This window comes from Balaenoptera musculus, chromosome 19, assembly GCF_009873245.2.
Source record: "Balaenoptera musculus isolate JJ_BM4_2016_0621 chromosome 19, mBalMus1.pri.v3, whole genome shotgun sequence".
Lineage (NCBI taxonomy): Eukaryota > Metazoa > Chordata > Mammalia > Artiodactyla > Balaenopteridae > Balaenoptera > Balaenoptera musculus.
Genome location: NC_045803.1, coordinates 17,524,805 through 17,542,267, shown reverse-complemented (window position 1 = coordinate 17,542,267; position 17,463 = coordinate 17,524,805). Strand labels below are relative to the sequence as shown.

The following is a 17,463-nucleotide window of genomic DNA, read 5'->3' as shown; positions in this document are numbered from 1 at the left end:
TATCAGAGAAATGCAAACCAAAATCACAAGAAGTTGGGCTTCCCTGGTGGCGCATTGGTTTAAGAATCTGCCTGCCAACGCAGGGGACATGGGTTTGAGCCCTGGTCCGGGAAGATCCCACATGCCGCGGAGCAACTAAGCCCATGTGCCACAGCTACTGAGCCTGCACTCTAGAGCCCGCGAGCCACAGCTACTGAGCCCGCGTGCCACAACTACTGAAGTCCACGTGCCTAGAGCCCGCGCTCCGCAACAAGAGAAGCCAGTGCAATGAGAAGCCCGTGCACCGCAACGAAGAGTAGCCCCCACTCACCACAACCAGAGAAAAGCCTGTGCGCACCAACAAAGACCCAACGCAGCCAAAAATAAAATTAAATAAATAAATACATTTTATTTAAAAACACACACACACACACACACACAAGAAGAGACCACCTCACAGCCGTCAGAATCGCTATCAACAAAAAGACCAAAAATAATAAATGTTGATGAAGATGTGGAGAAAAGGGAACCCTTGTACACTATTGATGGGAATTGGTGCAGCCACTATGGTAAACAGTATGGAGGTTTCTCAAAAAACTAGAAATAGAATTACTATATGATCCAGCAATTCCACTCCTGGGAATGTACCCAAAGAAAACAAAAACATTAGTTCAAAAAGATACATGCACTCTAATGTTCATAGCAGCATTATTTATAACAGGAAAGATATGGAAGTAACCTAAGTGTCCATCAACAGATGAATGGATAATGAAGATGTGAGATATATAGAGAGAGATATATAGAGATATATATATACACACATATATGTATAATATAATATTACTCAGCCATAAAAAAGAATGAAATTTTGCCATTTGTGACAACATGGATGGGCATGGAGGGTTTTATGCTTTGTGAAATGAGTCAGAGAAAGCCAGATACTGTATGTTATCAGTTATGTGGAATCTAAGCAATAAAAAAAAAAATGAATGAATATAACAAAACAGAAACAGACTTACAGATATAGAAATCAAACTAGTGGTTACTTGTAGGGAGAGGGAAGGGGGAGGGGCAGAGTAGGGATAGGGGATTAAGAGGTACCAACTACTATGTATAAAATAAATAAGCTACAAGGATATATTGTATAGAACAGGGAATATAGCCAATATTTTATAATAACTTTAAATGGAGGATAGGGACTTCCCTGGCAGTCCAGTGGTTAAGACTCCTTGCTTCCACTGCAGGGGGTACCGGTTCGATCCGTGATCAGGGAACTAAGATCCTGCAAGCCGCACAACATGGCCAAAAAAAGAAAAAATGGAGGATTATCTATAAAATATTGAATCACTATGTTGTGCACTTGAAACTAGTATAATTTTGTATACTTCAATTAAAAAAATCCAAGGAAGAAAAATGTTTTGTGTGTGCAGGTAATTTATTTTATTAGCATTCTACAGTATAAAATAATCAGAAGCTCCTGAGCTAACTTAGAGAACGAACTTATGGTTACCAGGGGGGAAGGATGGGGGGGAAGGGATAGTTAGGGAGTTTGGGATCGACATGTACACACTGCTGTTTTTAAAATGGATAACCAGCAAGGACCTACTGTATAGCACAGGGAACTCTGCTCAATGTTATGTGGCAGCCTGGATGGGAGGAGAGTTTGGGGGAGAATGGGTACATGTATATGTATGGCTGAGTCCCTTTGCTGTGCACCTGAAACTATCACAACATCGTTAATTGGCTATACTCCAATATAAAATAAAAAGTTAAAAAAAAAAAAAAAAACAAGCTCCTGAGATAATCTGACTCTAAAGAGGAAAATAAGTAAAACATTATTTTATTGACAGAATAGAATAACTCACCACCATCCAAATATCATAATTGTGGTGACTGAATTAAATTGGAGAGTGCTTATTTTATTAGATTGGACAAAATTAAATTGCAAATATTTGACCAGTTTTGACTTAGAGGAATGGCAATTTCATATAGTTCAAACTAAGATAAAGTTTGTGCAAAAAGCATAATGCTACAGTCTACGCTGTCATTTCAGTGGGAAACCGTGATATGATTTTATGTAAGTTTGTGAACAAAGGCAGGATGGGAAATAGCAAAATGTAAATGTGACTGGTTCAACTGTAGTTGGAATTTTTTCTTAGAAAAAGTATTTGTTCCATTATTGTATATTATTCTTCATCTTAGAAAGATGCATTCATTCCATAACTGCTATTTGAAAAAAGATGAACACTCCCAATTTGTATTTCATTTATGTGGGCTACGTAGGATATTGAGTGTTTTCCTTACTTAAATCCTTTTGCTATTAAGAGGTGGAGAAAAGACTCCCTTAAAGTTGGTAATTCACCAGAGACATGAGGTCAGAGAGCAGAGAACAAACAGAGTGCTGAATGTATAGGAGGAAAAATAAAATGTGTTAACTGGTAACAAAATTAATGGATTGTGCTAGTAACTGGCTAGATGTTCATCAATTTCTTTTTCTCTTTTTGGATCCCTGGGAGGACAGCACATCTCAGATTCTCTTACACTTAACTTGGACCATGCAAATGACTTGGTGCCAATGGGAAATGGGCAGAGGTAATTATGAAATTCTGTCTTCATTAGGCTTTCTCATTTGTGCTTCTTCCCAGGGTGGCCTTCTTATTCCCCAGTGGTTCCAGTTTTCCCACCTTCCCTGGATTTAATACTCTCTTGGAGGTTGCAGGTTCCAGTGATGGGCAGAAAGTGTCTTGGTTAGGATGGGACTTAGAGACCCTGAGCCACTGGACATCAGGCTGGTCATCTCATGTTCACACATTTGTGCCTGAGTCTGGCTGCCATAAAGACTGGAAGGGAAGCAGGGGCAACTGGTTCCTGAGAATAAGACGTGAATGTCAGCTTATATCACAAACTTGAAACCATATCAACTACACCCTCCACTTTGGCCTGAGGCCACTAATTCCAGATGTTCTCAAGGGTTGAGTCACGTGGCCTACAAGAATACATCCTTGCATAATTGGTCTATCTTTAATTTATGAAACTTCCTGCATGTGCTGTTTTAAAAAATTAATGTGTGTCAAATGGTACAAAAGTGTGCATTTTGTAAAAATTTTAAACATTACCTATGAAGCTGCTTGCTGAGGCAGGAGTCGTATTTTATGTCTTGACAAATATCACCAGCGACACTGCAAACACTTATTTCTGCCCCACCCTATGACAGGAGGATATTCAACACCCTTGTGGTTATAGTACTGATAATAACAGTTAAATAACAGCACTAAGTGTGGGCCAGACCCTGGGCTTTTCATGTCACCTCCCATGAAATAAGTTTCCCATTTTAGCCACTGGAATCTTAGAGTCAGTTCTAAAACTTGAGTGAACATCAGAAAGCCCTTAAGGGCATAAAGCAGAGTGCTGGGCTCCCCCAGAATTTTGACTCAGTTGGTGTGGGGTGGAGCCCAAGAACTTGCATTTCTTACAAGTTGCCAGGTGATGTTGATTCTGCTCTTTCAGGTACTACATTTAAGAACTCCTGAACTGGAGGAAAATTTGCTGTCATTATACTAATGCCCTGGAGTGAGGTATTATCTTTACAAGTCAGTCCCCAGAGTCTCAGAGAAGTTCATTTTCTTGTCCAGGACCACACAGACTGGAAGGACAGAGGCTTGATGCAGAGACCGTGACCACCCAAAACCCATCAGGACTCGTGTGTCCAAGGTGCAGGTCACTGGTGGAGATTTGGAGGCCAGGTGTGGCCCGCAGTGGCCCTGAAAATCTGGGTATGACCCTTTAAGAGGAAGCAAAGCCTCACTCCGTAGGTGGAATCTAGAGACATTTTCCCCAGGGACCCTCCTGGTGCCTGCTGGCCTTTTCCAGAAACTACAAGTTCTCCCCTAGTGAAACTGTACAGGACCCCAGGGGGGTGGGGTGCCACCGGGGTACAAAAGCCTTTCCACATCCCCATTTCTTGTTTGTAGAAAAGGGCTTTAGTCTCCTAGACCTTCCCTGAATTCCAAAGAACAAAGTCAAACTGTTACTAACCAGGGAAGTGAGAGAAGGCAGAAACAAAGGAAAAGCAAGCCCAACATAGTCTTTCCATGATTGTTAGCTGAAACAAATGCCTTGATTTATGACCCCAAACTGCTAAGATAACATCCTGTGGCTTTAACCAGCTGCCCCCAAGTGGACTTAAAATTGATGACATCAGGAGGGTCAATCAAGAACTGAAAACTCCTGAACCATCAGGAAGGCTCTAAGTGAATAATAAAATGCCTCAACCATTGCTTTTGCTCTCTCCTAGAAAGAAGTTAAGGGATCACAAGACCATGATTTACTAGTTTGCTTTGCAGGAGCGCATAGATCAATCATATTCACCAGTAACACATGGAGTCACAAGACAGTCCTGGGAAGTTTGCAAATGAGGTCTTATCAGGAAGCTGAACTCACAAAGACTCCCTGCCCTTTACCTTTTTGCCTTTAAAAACCTTGCGCCCTGGCCAGCCAGCAAGATGGATTTGAGACGAGTCTCGGTCTCCCATCTTCGGAGTTGGCACCTCCTCCACTAATGAACCATTCTCTGCCCCAAATTCCAGCCTTTTGTTTGGCCTCACTGCGTCTGGCACACGTAGCTTGGTAGGATGCCCCACAAAAACGGTATTACTAAGAATCCTGGGCATCGACCCGGGTGTGGACCAATCACAGCCCAGATGGGGAGTGTTTTTGTAGCCTGTAGGAGTGGGGATGGGACTTCTGGCATTTAGGTCACTTAGCTGGGGACCGGTGGCTCTACACCTGCTGTGGGGACAGGAGAGCTGGGCTGGGTCACCCTCCAGGTGGCTTTTGAAATCAAGCAAGGAAGGACAGTAACGAAGATGAGACCCATCACCACGCCCCTGTACAAGCAACATCTCCCAGTGACGTCTTCAGTTTCATGAGACTCTTGATCCCTGACTGGGTTGAGCTCCCTTCTTCCTCCTCCCCCTCACCCCCGTCCCCCACCCCTGCCCCTGGGTGGCGCCCTGAGCCTTGTGTGAATCTTTTTTTTTTTTTTTAATAAATTTATTTATTTATTTTTGGCTGCATTGGGTCTTCGTTGCTGCGCGCGTGCTTTCTCTAGTTGTGGCGAGCGGGGGCTACTCTTCATTGCGGTGCGCGGGCTTCTCATTGCGGTGGCTTCTCTTGTTGCAGAGCACAGGCTCTAGGCACGTGGGCTTCAGTAGTTGTGGCACACAGGCTCAGTAGTTGTGGCTCGCGGGCTCAGTAGTTGTGGCTCGCGGGCTCTAGAGCGCAGGTTCAGTAGTTGTGGCGCACGGGCTTAGTTGCTCTGCGGCACGTGGGATCTTACCAGACCAGGGCTTGAACCCGTGTCCGCTGCATTGGCAGGTGGATTCTTAACCACTGCGCCACCAGGGAAGCCCCTCTTGTGTGAATCTTAATCTTAGTGGAGCAGGGGCACTGAGACTCCCATCCAGAGCAGGGGTGAAGGGGTCTGTTGAGTTGAAGGACCTGCTCCATTCACCTGCCTCTCACTACCTCATTCTGCCCACAGGGTCCCTCTTGAGCTCCCACTTTCTTGGTCCTGGTGCACAGTATAGGGGTTTATGCTGTCTGAGACTTCCCCTCTCCCTGTTCTTGTTGAATAGAAACAAATCCAGACTTCAATAAGGAGAGACTATTCAAAAAGACTGCCCAGCGATAGAGAGAACTTGATCTCAGAAATCTGCAAGCAGGGACTTCCCTGGTGGTGCAGTGGTTAGGACTCTGTGCTCCCAATGCAGGGGGCCTGGGTTCAATCCCTGGTCAGGGAACTAGATCCCACGTGCATGCCGCAACTAAGGAGCCTGCCTGCCGCAACTAAGACCTGGCACAACCAAATAAAAATAAATAAATATACATATAGAAGTCTGCAAGCATCTCAACAGAAAAACAGCTTTTCTTTTATAGGGAGGGGTAAGCAAAAGCAGAAAGTTTAAAGGGACATTGGGCAAGCAAGGGGGAGCATGGTCAGCAGCAGTTTGATAGGAAAGTTGTCTTGCTCTTCTCAGTTGATTCTCAGGATAAGCTGATGGGGGTGGGGGCAAGTGCAGGGGTACGTATTCTGCCTTCTAGTGCTTGCTAATGGCTGGGGGTTGAACCAGAGTTTAAAGGCCAGTGGGTGGAGAAAAGCCTGATAAAGCTTGGTCCAGACAAAGCAGAAGATAAGAAATGGTCACTCAGAAACATTTGATGAGTCTGGAGACCTGGGAAGGGCATCACTCCCGCCCAGGGTCCTGAATCCAGGGGGTGTATGGAGAGGTCCCTATTGCTGGTTCTAATCTTAAGTCCTCTTGCTGCCTTTAGACTCCATTTTCTTCGGTCTAACAGGGAAAGAGTGACAATTCCTTCTCCTGGGTTGAGGGGACCTGATAAAATTACACGTGTGATTTATGTTCCCAGTGCCCAGTGAATCCCAGGGAGCATCGGTCTTCATGCTTTTCCAAGGGAACAGCTTCTCTGAAGACTTCGATGAACTTTAGGGCTCATTTGGGGAAGAATCCTGTCCTGGGGCCTTCTTGGGCTGGGAGAATTGGCAAAACCCTCAAGGGCAAAGGCACAGCAGGAGGAGCAGCGTCTTTAGAATTGTTGCATCTCTGCTGGAGCAGGAGGGCCCCTGGGCAGTCTGGAAGTCAAGAAATTCACTGGATTTATCTTTGTAGTTGCCATCTGTTTATGGCAAATGGATTGGCTTCCCACTGATGGAGAATCCACATTTATTTTATTATAAGACATTTATTTACATTTGAAAAGTGAGCCTTTTAAAATACTCCATAATGATAGTATGTCGAAGTATTCTGTCCTGTAGGGTATAAACACATAACAGGACCTGGGTTACTCTCTAGCACAAAGCCCTGTTGATATTCGTCGTAGCCATGATCATCATCAAGACCTTTTCTTTTTGTTCATTTATCTTCCATTTGGCTCCCTCCCTCTAAGGTGGGCAGAGTCAGGGCCTGGTGTCAACCTGTGCCTGCGAACTCCCACTACCGATGGTGCGCGGGGTGAGCGGTTGTCATATGCAGCGGGCCGCGCAGGTACTCAGGTTTTACCACTCCGGACTACATTTCCCACAGGCCACTGCGATCAGGCCCGCTTAGCCTGGGACTACATTTCCCAAAGGCCGCCGGGGCAACCTATACCTCAGCCTTTCTCCCTACCGTTTGTGATTGTTGGCGCGGCAGTGAGGTGTGGACTTTTGTAAGGAAAAAGTCAGCGCCCGGCCTCGGGGAGAGCTCTGCAGACTCGGACCAGCACCACCGGGTAACTGGGTTCCGGGAAGGGAAGCAGTGAGTGCGGGGCGTGCGGGCCGGTGCGGACCCCGGACCCTGCCACGCGGGCAGTGGGAGGGTGGACGAGGCGCTCCTGGCTTGGAGGCAGGGCTGCTCCAGTCAGGGGAGAGAGGGTAATTTGTGAGAGAGAGTGCGGGTGTGAGTCCGCGAAGACTGGAGCCAGGACCTCCGTGTGAACTTGGATTCTCAGCTGAGAGGTGTGCCACTGGGACCCGTGTTGCCGGTGCCTGCTGCCGCCTGCCCCATTCCCCTCCCAGCCACGAGGGTCTGCCCCAGACAGCTGGTCCCCAGAAGGAGGTCGGTTATTGAGCCCCTGTATGAGGTTTCCCGGCAGGAAGGCACATAATTGATCTGGAGATTGGAATTTTAGAGCAGGAAAAATGACTTCCAAGGATCTGTTGTTCAAATTACTTTTCCAGTGATAATTTTATATAAAAAAAGAGAATGATATTGGCTGTAAACATTTACATCAGTCTCCGTATTGCTCAGAAAGAACGGGATTCAACCTTTGTGAATTATTGTAGTTTTGCATCTTATTGCAGAATGGTGCCTCTCTCTGTAATTTCTACGGAGAAATTAAAGGGGAAATTTAAATGTCAGAGAATCTTTTCTGCTATTTTTTAAAAGAAGAGTTGCATTCTTAAGGCCAGGTTCTAAATGTTTTAGAATACAAGAAAGCTTGTCATTCTGATTGCTGATTCATGGATTTGTTGGAATGCGCATGCGGATTGCATCCCTGTGAACAGTTATTTTAAATACGTCAGAATTGTCCCTAGAAGATTTCCTAAAGAAAAGCTGATTCCAATCAATTTAAAAAAAAAAAAAAGCATGCCAGAGATAAGCAAAAATTGGAAAGAAAGTTTTACTTTTATAAAAATGAGGGCGGGGCTTCCCTGGTGGCGCAGTGGTTGAGAATCTGCCTGCCAATGCAGGGGACACGGGTTCGAGCCCTGGTCTGGGAAGATCCCACATGCCGCAGAGCAGCTGGGCCCGTGAGCCACAACTACTGAGCCTGCGCGTCTGGAGCATGTGCTCCGCAACAAGAGAGGCTGCGATAGTGAGGGGCCCGCACACTGCAATGAAGAGTGGACCCCGCTTGCCACAACTAGAGAAAGCCCTCGCACAAAAACGAAGACCCAACACAGCCAAAAATAAATAAATAAATTAATTTAAAAAAAAAAAATGAGGGCGTTCCCTGGCACTCCAGTGGTTAGGACTCAGCCCTTTCGCTGGCAAGGCCTAAGTTCAATCCTTGGTCGGGGAACTAGGATCCCGTAGGCTGTGCTGTGCGGCCAAAACAAACAAACAAAAGCAATACTTCCAAGTTAGTTGTCCGATTGAGCAAATAAAAATACAGAATGTTCATTAAAAATAAAAATGAAATAAGAGGCATGTAATGTTCTTAAATAGCTAACCCGTGTTAAGCAATTATTCTATTCTAGTACGTGTTTTAACTGAATTTTCTTATTCTTCTGCAAGATAACCATATGTAGTAGCTGATATTCTTATCCCTATTTTAATGATGAGAAAACTGAGCCACTGAGATGTTTGTAAATGTCAGATCAATATCATCTATATTTTCTTCTCCCATGGTTTGATCTTATCCTGAAGCCACAAAGGAAGTTCTGGTTTGGGTGATATGGTCTCTTTTTCGGTTAGAATGTAGGAATGGAGGGAGGAGAATCTGTTCACAACAGAACTGTGCAGCCCAATCTTAACATCCACATGAGCCTTCCCAAAATGAAGGCTTAGCCAGAAAACCTACTGAAGTTTCTGATTCTGGCTTCACTGAAGAAGTGCTGTTGTTCTGCAACCAGCTGTTTACAGCTTGGTTCACTGGGTTTGGATTTATCCAGAATCCCTCTGTTCTTCCACAAAATGTTATGTGAGGGTGGTTGTGTCATAGTTTGGAAGCTGAAATGGGGGGACAAGTTTTATTGGCTGAAGTTATGGGGAACACTAAAGCCTCCTTTTCGTCTCTCAGCTCTGAATTTTCTAGAGTTTGAACCCTTCAGATAGAAGAAGGCCAAGGAAGACTGATCGGTTCTTACATTTCTGATAACATGGCCCAAGTAAGTTGTTGTTTCTCCTTGAAATATTGGGATTTTTAGATCACATAGATAATTGTCATTCATTAACCTACAGTGTTCTTCCTGAGAGAGCACCATCTAATTACCCGCTTCCTGATTCCTCCTATGTAAAACAGTGCCAAATAACTGCTTCCTCCTTATGAGGTGTCCTTTTCTAATTGGTGTTCATGAATTCACTGAGCAAATTACTGAACAGGTCCTATGTGATATGTCTTTGCTGAAGGGCTGTGATGGAGCAGTGAAAATATGAAGTCCCATGAGAAAATTATTTGAGCTTCTTATGTCAGTCTCTGGTTTGGTGAGTTGGAGATACTGGCGTCATTTTTACCATACATCAGAAAACTAAACATTTTTCACAGACCTGATAAGATGGGATTTTGTATTGATTGGTCTCAGTCTTAATATGATGAGCTCACATGCTCTGTGAGGCTTTCAGGGACACATTAGAGATGTGATTGTGACATGGAAACATTGATAGCATGGTTCTTGCCAGGTGATGCCTGAGAGAGTGGTACTAGGTCAGTTTTGTTGTGGAATGGGACGTGCTGGACTTGGGTGACTTACTTTTGATTCTGAATCATCTGCATCATTATTCACTAACTGAAGAACAGACAAAGTGTTGAGTGAGGAATGCTGCATGACAATATACTAATAAGCATATTATCATAAGTAGTAGGTTAACATAGATTACCAGAACTGGGGAAACCTGGGGCATTTGGTTCAATCTCATATAAATATAACATAATTACAAACTCTGATATTTGTATCCCTGAGATGTACTTTTATGCCATCATGAAAAATGTATTTATCAATACAAGGAAAAATGCTTATGATGTGATCTGGCATAATGATCTTGAAGCTTGAGGAATTAACAAAGTTGTATAATATCTATTTTCTAAAATAGAGATTTTTATGCTTGAAAAAAAACCCAAACCTTTTCTCTTAAAGGGAAAATAATGTAGAGACTAATAGTTCTTGAGAACGTATTGGGGTACCTAGCAGGCAGTGTCTTTGTGTATACTCTTTTATTTAACAAAGAAACTTGGATTATTTTATCCATTTCCCAATAGCTCTGGAGTATTGTGGTATGCCACAGCGTAACAGGAAATTTTGTCCATAACACAGGATTCTTCTAGAACATGAAGATATTCTGCTTCATTTACTTTTTTAAAAAATTTTATTGAAGTATAGTTGATTTACAATGTTGTGTTCATTTCTGCTATACAGCAAAGTGACTCAGTTATACATATATATATATTCTTTTTCATATTCTTTTCCATTATGATTTATCACAGGATATTTATAGTTCCCTGTGCTATACGGTAGGACCTTGTTGTTTATCCATCCTATATATAATAGTTTGCATCTGCTTAGTTTACTTCTTATGTCATGAGCCTCCAGCCTACTTGATTGCTATATTATTGCTTCTTTGTTACATTGGAACTCTTTATTTCCTCTCCTTTCATCTTGAAAACATTTTCTTCCTTTTTTTTTATTTTTTTTATTTTTGCCTGCCTCGGGTCTTAGCTATGGCTACATTTTCTTTAATTTCACCAGAAATATGTGGGTTTGCAGTTTCAGGAATCAGTGACATTCAGGGATGTGGCCATAGCCTTCGCTCAGCAGGAGTGGGAGAGTCTGGATTCTGTTCAGAGGGTCTTGGACAGAGATGTGATGTTGGAGAACTATAGGAACTTGGTCTCCCTGGGTAAGTTTACATCTCTCAAGTAAATTAGAATCTCCTCCCTGAAATACTTTCTTCGTTGTACATTTTAGGGCTGTCTTAAGAAGTGAATGTAATTTCTTCTCCCTGTTCTCAAAGAAGTAGTTTGAGCTTTGTTAGGTTGGAACTGATGAAATGGCAGGATTAGAATTCTGGGGTGTTCTATAAATATTGACAAAGGTCAGATTTCCTGTTGTGTTTATGCCCACAATGGTGAGCCCACCTGCAGGCAAAACAGCTAGACAAAGGTTCTGATTTGTTCCATCTGAAGAGCCTGTGCAATTTATTTAGTGGTGGATTAGAAAAACATAAATTATTTAAAGCTGAAATTACATCATTTTATTTCTTCCAAAACAATTTACCTGATTTTGTAGTTAAAATTTATAATCCATGAGCTTTGCATTTAGGATTAAATGAATTATAAATATAGATGTCTCAGGAAACTTTCTTTTTTCTCTTAGAAAAATAACAATAATAATGTTGATAACTCACATTGTTCTAACTATGTACCAGTCACTATTTTAAGCTCTTTATGAACATAGTACTTCATAAGGTGATTGTGGGGGGAAAAAATCAGTTGATACAAATCAAATACAAATATATGTAATCATTTTAGATGAGAATGCTGAAGCACAGTGAGCTTGAGTTATCCAAGGTCACACAGCTAGTACATGGCAGAACCAGGAATTTGAACCCAGGTGCTCTGGGTCCACAGTCTTTGTTCTCAGTTACAATGTCATGCTTTCTGTCAAGACACAGAAGGTAGGTAGGTAGGTAAGTAGATAGATAGATAGATTTCACTTAAAATAAGACCTTTCCCCTCCTATCTGGATTCTTGAATCCTCTTGCCATTCTCTTCTCTGTAGTACTTAGCAATCATTTTGACCTTTAGTTTATTACAAATTTAACACAAGTTTAAAAAGTATTTTTGAATTCATCTTTTATTTCTCATTATATGGCATTCTTATCTTGTAAGCAGGTCATTCCTGTTCTAAACCACATGTGATTACCTTATTGGAACAATGGAAGGAGCCCTGGATGATAGTGAAGAAAGATCAAGGAAGACAATACACAGGTGAGTAAGAGTATGTTGGGTAGAGAAGCCGTCACTGCTGGAAACAGCCCATGTGGTCAGGGAGTAGGCACATGTCTGAGAGGTTGTTTGGAAGACCCTTCAAAGGCCTGAGACTTGGGGGAAAGATGAATATCTCACCAAATTTTCCAACTCTTTACCAATTTTAACATTCACTCTCATCATATTTCCCAGTCACTTTAATAGGCTTATACTCTTTCCCAGTACAATACTTCAGCTGTGTTTTTTTTAATTTTTGAGTTTTATTTTATGTATTTTTTTTATACAGCAGGTTCTTGTTAGTTATCCATTTTATACATATTAGTGTATATATGTCAATCCCAGCCTCCCAATTCATCCCACCACCACCACCATTTGGCTTATAATGTTAGTGGTAGAAAGTGGTGAGAAGGTACAGTATTCATAATATATTCTGAATGTAGAACTAAACAGCATGCCAGTGAACTGTGAATAAGTGTGGAGGCCAAGAGAGAAACTAAGAAGAATCAACAGGTTTTGACTTGATCAGGTGAATGGTGATACAGCTGCCTGAGATGGGACAAGACAGGTTGGAGGGCAAATCTAAAATACGTCTGTTTTGGGGAATTCCCTGGTGGTCCAGTGGTTAGGGCTCCTGGCTTTCACTGCCGAGGGCCTGGGTTCAATCCCTGGTCGGGGAACTAAGATCCTGCAAGCCACAGGTAGCAAGGCCAAAAAAAGAAAAAAAAATGTTAAGTTTGAGATGACTATTCATCATCCCATTGGAGATGCTGAGTAGGCTGTTGAATGTGCAAGCCCGGAGGTCAGGGACAAGTGTGTATTTCTTAAGAACAAGTTTGTTCTCTTTATAACTATAGCATAATTATCAAAATCAAGCTTTGGTGTAGTACTTTTACCTAATCTAGAGACCTTAAATCAAGTTTCAGCAATTGTCTCAATGGTATCCTTTATAGAAAAAAAAAATTTTTTTTTCCAACCCAGAATCCAAAACAAAATCATGGATTTCATTTAGTTGTCTTCTTACTTTAGTCTCCTTTAATTTGAAGCAACTCCTTGATCTTCCTTTGCCTTTTATGACCTTGGCATTTTTGATGAGTACATCTCTTTTTAGATGGTCCCTCAAATTGGATTTGTCTAATGGTTCCTCATAATTTGACTCAGTTTTGTATTTTTGGCAGAAATATCACTGAAGTGATGCTGTCCTTCATGCATCGTATATCAGGAGGCTTGTGATGTCAGTTTATCCCATTACTGGTGATGTTAACTTCGACCACATAATTATGGTAGAATCTGTCAGGTTTCCCCACTGCATCTTTTTCCGTATGCAATTAAGAAGTGGTTTGTCGTCAGATACTTTGGAACGATAAATGTCATGTTCCTTATCAAACTTTTACCACTAACTTTAGCATCCATTGCTGATTCTTAAGTAAAGCAGCTTTTTCCGGGGTCAGCAAACCTTTCGTGTAAAGGGCCAGATAGTAAATGTTTTAGATTTTACGGGCCATGTGGTTTCTGTTGCAACTACTCAGTCCTGCTGTTGCAGCATGAAAGCAGCACTGACAGTCCTTGAACAACTCAGTATGACTGTTTTCCATTAAAACTTTATGTCAAAAACTTATGGCAGGCCAGGTTTGGTCCATGGATTATAGTTTGCTGATGCATAAACTAGAGGGTAATTTTGGTGATTTTGTAACTTTGTCATTTCTTCAACATTTGTTAGTTTGAATTTTTTAAATTAATTTATTTGTTTTTGGCTGCGTTGGGTCTTCGGGGCTGTACGCGGGCTTTCTCTAGTTGCGGCGAGCAGGGGCTACTCTTCGTTGCTGTGCGCATGCTTCTCATTGCTGCGGCTTCTCTTGTTGCAGAGCATGGGCTGTAGTGTGCGGGCTTCAGTAGTTGCAGCACGCGGGCTCAGTAGTTGTGGCTCGCAGGCTCTAGAGCGCAGGCTCACTAGTTGTGGCTCATGGGCTTAGTTGCTCTGCAGCATGTGGGGTCTTCCCAGACTGGGGCTCGAACCCATGTCCCTTGCATTGGCAGGTGGATTCTTAACTGCTGTGCCACCAGGGAAGTCCCTAGCACTGAATTTTGAGGGAACACAATTCAAATCTGTAACAGTCTACATAGAAAGTCCCAAGGAATTTGCAATACTTCTACACCTAGTAAGTGAGTTCAGCAAAGTCGCAGGACATTGGATCAACACACAAAAATTAATAACATCTCCATATACTAACAACAAACATGAGGACATTGAAATTAAAAACTCAGTCCCATTGGCAGTCACTCCAGAGACTTAAAATATTTGGGTAGAAATCTAACAAAACAAATGCAGGATATGTATGCTGAAATTTACAAAACCTAAGGAAACATATCAAAGAGATCTGAATAAATGGACAAACATACTGCATTTATGGATTGGAAGAATGAACATAGTAAAAATGTCAGTTGTTTCTTAAGTGACCTAGAGCATTAACACAATTCCTATCAAAATCTCACTGAGATTTTTTGTTGATATAAACACACTTATTCTAAACTGGACATGGAAAGTAAAGGACCTAGAAAAGCTCAAAGAGTTTTTGTTTTTTTTTTCTGGCTGCACTGTGTGGCTTGCGGGATCTTAGTTCCCTGACCAGGGATAGAACCCGGGCCCTTGGCAGTGAAAGCGCCAAGTCCTAACCACTGGACCGCCAGGGAATTCCTGTTAAAACAGTTTTTAGAAAGAATAAAGTGGAATTGTTTTAAGATGCAGGTTTTATTATTATTCAGCAATGGTAATATTTCTCTTTTGGCATGGGAATGTAGGTGTGTACAAGTTGACAGGGAGAAAGGAGTATACCAGGAACATAGGCTAAGCAGACGGTGAGCTTTAGAAAACATAGTAGAATCCCTAATATCAAGGGAAGAAAAGCAATAGATCTCCTGTGTCAAATTTCTTCCTTAGGAGAGGCAATCCATGGGTGCTGCTGGAGTGGCAGGTTTAGTGTACAGTGTGAAGTTGTCTTTAGTGCAGGTGACAAAGTCATCTCCACCAGTGAACTGGGCTGGGGCGACATCATCTGGTAGGGGACACTCGGTATCCTCTTTAAGTGGATACCCACTCAAGTTGGTGTGGGTCTTGATTTTATGGCTCTAAGGTGTTACCAGGCTAAGAGGTTGGAGCTCCAGTATAGCCTGTAGACAGGCCCTCTAATTTGGCCAGTTATTATAAGCCCTTTGCCTCAGTTGTTGGTTTGGTTGGTGACAGGCAAGCTGGCAAGGTCTTTGGGTCACAGGGCTTGTATTAGCCAAGGTTGATGGCAAGTAGACCTCACCATTTATCAATGGTGAAACAATGGTTGAAACAATGGCTTATTTAAAGGGTCTCTGTGTTGTAGACCAATGAAAGCACCCAGACCAGTGAGAAGTGAGACCAACAGTCAAAAGTGTATGCAGCTGCAATTGATGTGCTGTTTTTATTTTCTTTTCTGGTGGAAGTTTAGGTTCAAATGGGTCCCCAGAGAATATGCACCCTCAATCTGGCCTCTAGCCCTTATAGAATGGGGACAATACTGACAATTTGTAAAGATAGATTAAGGCCTGGGACAAAAGAGAAACCCATTTAGGGTCAATTTTCTGGACTAGAATTTGAATTGTCTCAAGCAGACCATATGTCTCTCAGTTAAACTGGCTATGTGAGACTTATCAGAAACATGAAAGTCCTATTGAAAAGCTTTACCAGGAACCCAGTATTGTGTATTCTGGGAACTCAAATGTGTACCTTGATTTTTATCAGTAATGTCTATAACTCCAAAGGGAATAAAGGGAATAAGGTGTGTCCTGGCAAGGTTGCACGTGGTCTTATTATATGTAGAGACGTGATTTTGATCTATATTTTGGGTATCTGTGAGGCAAGAGATTCCCCGAGGTTTTTTTACCCTGAAGGGGGCAATGGCCCAACAGTTTGTAATAAATGAAATGATTGGGCCATTTGTTGGCTGGGACATTTAGTGCTAAAATGACTGCCTGAAGTTCAGTCAGTTGTATTGATCCATGGGTCCTAACCTTTATCAAGGTCATCCTGACTAAGGAATGAAAGTAGCAACATTCCACTGATTAAAAAAAACAATTAAAACCATCCATTTTTATGATGGTTCATAGTGTCATTTGTACAGTTTATGAAATCACATTGCTGTTCATTCAGTTAGTCCCATGGGACTCTCCAGGTAGCCAAAGGGTCTGGAGCAAGAGTGACCTCTTCCAGCACTGTGGCATCTGGCAAGGGACTGAGGAAAGGTGAGGCCACCCACTCCTGGAGGTAAAATATACCAGAGAGTCCAGGTTTGGCTCCATCTTGTCTTAAGGAGGTCTCAGTAGCCATGCCAACCTTGTGGGGTACTGTTCCCATGACCTAATGCCTAATTGGCAGCTGGGTATGAAGGGTCACAGGCTCAAGGTCTGTGAGAACCTCTGTTTCCAGGAGAGCTCAGTATGTAGTCAGTCATTTTGTGTCAGTGCTGTATAGCAGAGGCCAAGAGGGGCTTCTTCTTGCTTCAGAAGCTCTTGACCAACTTATGGCCATTATACGTGGTCCAGAAACTCCAGGACACACGAGAAGAGGTTGCCATGGCATCGACAGTGAAATAATCTCTGAGGGCACTAACAGATATGCCTGTTGATTTAAATTTGACATATTTTAGAGCCTTTGTTGGAGGGGGCCCCATTTGAGGGGAATCACCCTACCCAGTGTTAAGGGTTACATGATGATAAGGGTTATATAGCTACAGTAAACAGGATAACATGATATTGATGCAGGGATTAAAAACATAGGTCAACGACTTCCCTGGTGGCACAGTGGTTAAGAATCCGCCTGCCAATGCAAGGGACACAGGTTCGAGCCCTGGTCTGGGAAGATCCCACATGCCGTGGAGCAGCTAAGCCCATTTGTCACACTACTGAGCCTGCACTCTAGAGCCTGTGAGCCACAACTGCTGAGCGTGTGTGCCACAACTACTGAAGCCCACGCACCTAGAGCCCGTGCTCCGCAACAAGAGAAGCCACCACAATGAGAAGCCCACGCACTGCAACGCAGAGTAGCCCCCGCTCGCCACAACTAGAGAAAGCCTGTGCAGAGCAATGAAGACCCAACACAGCCATAAATAAATAAATAAATAAATTAATTAATTAATTTAAAAAAATAAGTCAATAGAACTATTCTGTTCTGAACCATTCTGAGAATCCAGAAATAGACCCAAACTTACCAAGTGATTTTGACAGACCAACTAAATCAAGTAAATGAAGGCAGGG

At 42.6% G+C, this 17,463-nt stretch overlaps 1 protein-coding gene across 8 annotated transcripts in view; it reads left to right on the top strand.

The window, feature by feature from the left end:
- Nucleotides 1-7,143: 7,143 nt before the first annotated feature.
- LOC118884884 (zinc finger protein 780A-like) overlaps nucleotides 7,144-17,463 on the top strand; it is a 35,972-nt gene continuing 25,652 nt past the window's right edge. For 5 of the 8 annotated variants that reach the window (XR_005017396.1, XR_005017394.1, XR_005017397.1 and 2 more), the window contains exons 1-4: nucleotides 7,144-7,269; nucleotides 9,283-9,370; nucleotides 10,964-11,096; nucleotides 12,091-12,186. Coding sequence is in view for 2 of the 8 variants with exons in the window: in XM_036833020.1 (XP_036688915.1) it covers nucleotides 9,362-9,370; nucleotides 10,964-11,096; nucleotides 12,088-12,186 (241 nt within the window). In the remaining 6 variants the exon portion in view is untranslated. The other 3 variants (XR_005017392.1, XM_036833020.1, XM_036833021.1) reach the window with 3 other exon arrangements.